Source organism: Etheostoma spectabile, unplaced genomic scaffold (assembly GCF_008692095.1).
Source record: "Etheostoma spectabile isolate EspeVRDwgs_2016 unplaced genomic scaffold, UIUC_Espe_1.0 scaffold00000981, whole genome shotgun sequence".
NCBI lineage: Eukaryota > Metazoa > Chordata > Actinopteri > Perciformes > Percidae > Etheostoma > Etheostoma spectabile.
Genome location: NW_022602673.1, coordinates 1 through 2,577, shown reverse-complemented (window position 1 = coordinate 2,577; position 2,577 = coordinate 1). Strand labels below are relative to the sequence as shown.

Genomic DNA, 2,577 nt, shown 5'->3' with positions numbered 1-2,577 from the left:
TAATTCTGTTAAACTTAAGTAGTTTTAATTTTTTTTTTTTTTTTTCTTTTTTACAGTGTGTCATTGGAAAAACCGTCTCATACTGGAGATTTTGACGTTTGCCATGCAAGATGCTTCTATGTGTCAATATAAACATTTGTAATTTTTATAAAGTCACCAATCAAGATGGTTTGGGGAGAACTGGACCGCAGAGTGAAGCCAAAAGGGCCAACAAGTGATGGCCCTTTTGGCTTCAAAGGGTTTCCCCTTTTATAGAAACCAAAAAATGTTTTTGTACCAGTCTGTACAAATGTTTATTCATGCTGTAAAAGTTAGGATTTTTTTTAACATGGGGGGGGTCTATCAAATCGCCATTCGGGCCACTACTCGAGCCGCCAACCACCACTTCAATAACACACGACAAACAGCATTTTCAGAGTCTTATTAAAATATTACTAATCACCTAAATAAAAATTACTTTACCTGACACAAGCTACCATTAGCTTAACTTAACTTTTAATCAGGATAGCCACTTAACTTCATGTTTCCTTAAAGGACCAGCAATACCGCTAGTGATACTAAATTCAACAGCGTTGAAAGGAATTCTCACTTATTAGTGTTTTCATCTCATCAAAAAAACGAAAAGTTGGAACTTGGAAAGCGTGATCAGAACTATCTAAAAGGACAGAAACCATCTCTGGGAACAATGTTTTTTGAAATTTACTTTGATTTTATTGTTTTTGTCCATGTTCCATCAACTCTGAGACGGAGAAGAGTGATGTAACTAGACCATTCACATTTAGACGATGGAATCTGGAGAATGTTTCGCTCAAACCGATTAACTGATAATCAGAATAGTTGCAGGTTCATTTTTATAGCCGACAACTAATCTATTAACCTTTGCAGCTAGAAAAAAGTATTCAACGTGCACTTTGAATTGTTAGTTTTGCCCATGTCCCATCCACTAACATAGAGGGGTCGAGACTTATGACCTATCCCCAGGGGGTGATCGAGGTGTTTTGACTTCACTTATATATCGTGTGTGTGTGTGTGTGTTTGTGTGTACTCGTAGAATTGTGTCTTCTCGCTCATTATCCAGCCCCTTCCATGGACAGCCTACAGGTCTTCATGGCAAAGTTGAAGGGGTTGGTGAAGGTAATGTCGACAAACATCTCCTGCTGCACCATGGGGGAGCCACTCAGCTGGAAACACAGAAGATGTAGTAGGAAAAGAAGAGCAAAAACAACCCAAGTCAACAACATCTCCTATAAAAAAATAATGCCGTTTCCCTATGGTTTTAATGGCACTGCGCTAATGTAACCAAGGTTTATTACATTGCTCAGACTCTGGCTCGACTTAAAATAAAGAAACACAGATGTACAATACTGGAATACTCTCTTTATTAATGAACAACACAGTCAACGGCCACTACTACTTACAGCATTTTACTTCTTCTGTTTTCCCGTCACAATAAAAGCTCTATGTCTTAACTTCCTCTTAACAACAGAGGTAATCAATAAAATACCTTACACCAAGCTAAATCTTAAGAGGGAACGATTTTCAACCCTGACACGAGTCTTACCGTCATGGTGAGCGTCGGGATCTGCAGCATGAGCACCTTGATGGCAGTCACTGCTTCGTCCTCAGCCTGTCCAGTCACAATAAAGTGCAGCGAACGTTGAGTGCCCAACAATGGCATGTACTCGTCCGCTGTGATTGTCACCATCTCACTATTCACTGCAAACACAGACACACACTCAGAAATGTAACAGATGTTATCGCTAATAACTACAATACTATTTCCTCTCTATCGCTCACTCTGATTGGCTGGCACGGTGATGGTGAAGTTGTGATTTTTTCAAATGATTGGCTATGACTCCGGTGTAGAAGATGACAGACCCGGTCAGGTTGGCTTGGATGGTTGTGGAGACATTACTCTGGTTGTGGAAATCTATCTGTATGTTGACGTCCTGACCCAGGCTGACCTGAAGAGAAGGGAGGAGAGGTCAGTTCATTGAATTTGTACTTAGAGGGTACTTTGAATTTCTTATTTACCTGGACCCTATTTTCTTATGTGTTTGTGTCTAAGATATAGCCTGGTCCTACCAGACTCTGGTCCATTTCAATAGTCCAGAGAGTCTGGCCACTCCCCCATTGACAAGTGTTAACTTCCTTGAAGGTGGGTTCTCTGTTGAAGTTTAAAATATTGGATCTGCCCAGAGGCACTCAAGATCTGCCATAACCAATTGCTACGTTTGGTCGTAACGACTGTATGTCACAAGCATGTGCAACAAGTGTTGGAGACCGACGGCTTATAATTAGCAATAATATCGCTAGTGTTAGCCTCACAGCGTTAGCCTTAGCCAACTCCTTCACCACTAACGGAGCGAGCTGGAAAATCCAACTTTTCTTGAACCCCGTGGGGAGGAGGGCCAAAAAATTGGGTTAGACTCCGACCTGTGGCCCTCTGTTGCATGGCATTCCCCCCCCTCTCCCATTTCATTTCTTCAGCTGTCCTGTCAATAAAGGCCTAGAAATGCCCTAAAAATAATCGTAAGAAATAAAAAATGTGTGCCAGTATTAAGCAAGATGCGAAAT

General features: G+C 41.1%; 1 protein-coding gene across 1 annotated transcript; it reads right to left on the bottom strand.

The window, feature by feature from the left end:
• Positions 1 to 1,070: 1,070 nt before the first annotated feature.
• LOC116674769 (protein-glutamine gamma-glutamyltransferase 5-like) lies at positions 1,071 to 1,827 on the bottom strand. Its single transcript, XM_032507032.1, has 3 exons — positions 1,798 to 1,827; positions 1,562 to 1,716; positions 1,071 to 1,181 (listed from the first exon to the last, which is right to left on the bottom strand). Coding segments are annotated over exons 1-3 (267 nt in total). The 5' UTR covers positions 1,799 to 1,827.
• Positions 1,828 to 2,577: the final 750 nt, after the last annotated feature.

What these genes read in the sequence shown, in the direction of transcription:
- LOC116674769 (XM_032507032.1), bottom strand. An exon ending in TCCCGACGCTCACCATGACG is followed by an intron (nt 1,182 to 1,561) that starts GTAAGACTCGTG and finishes CTGTGTTTCCAG; the next exon opens with CTGAGTGGCTCCCCCATGGT.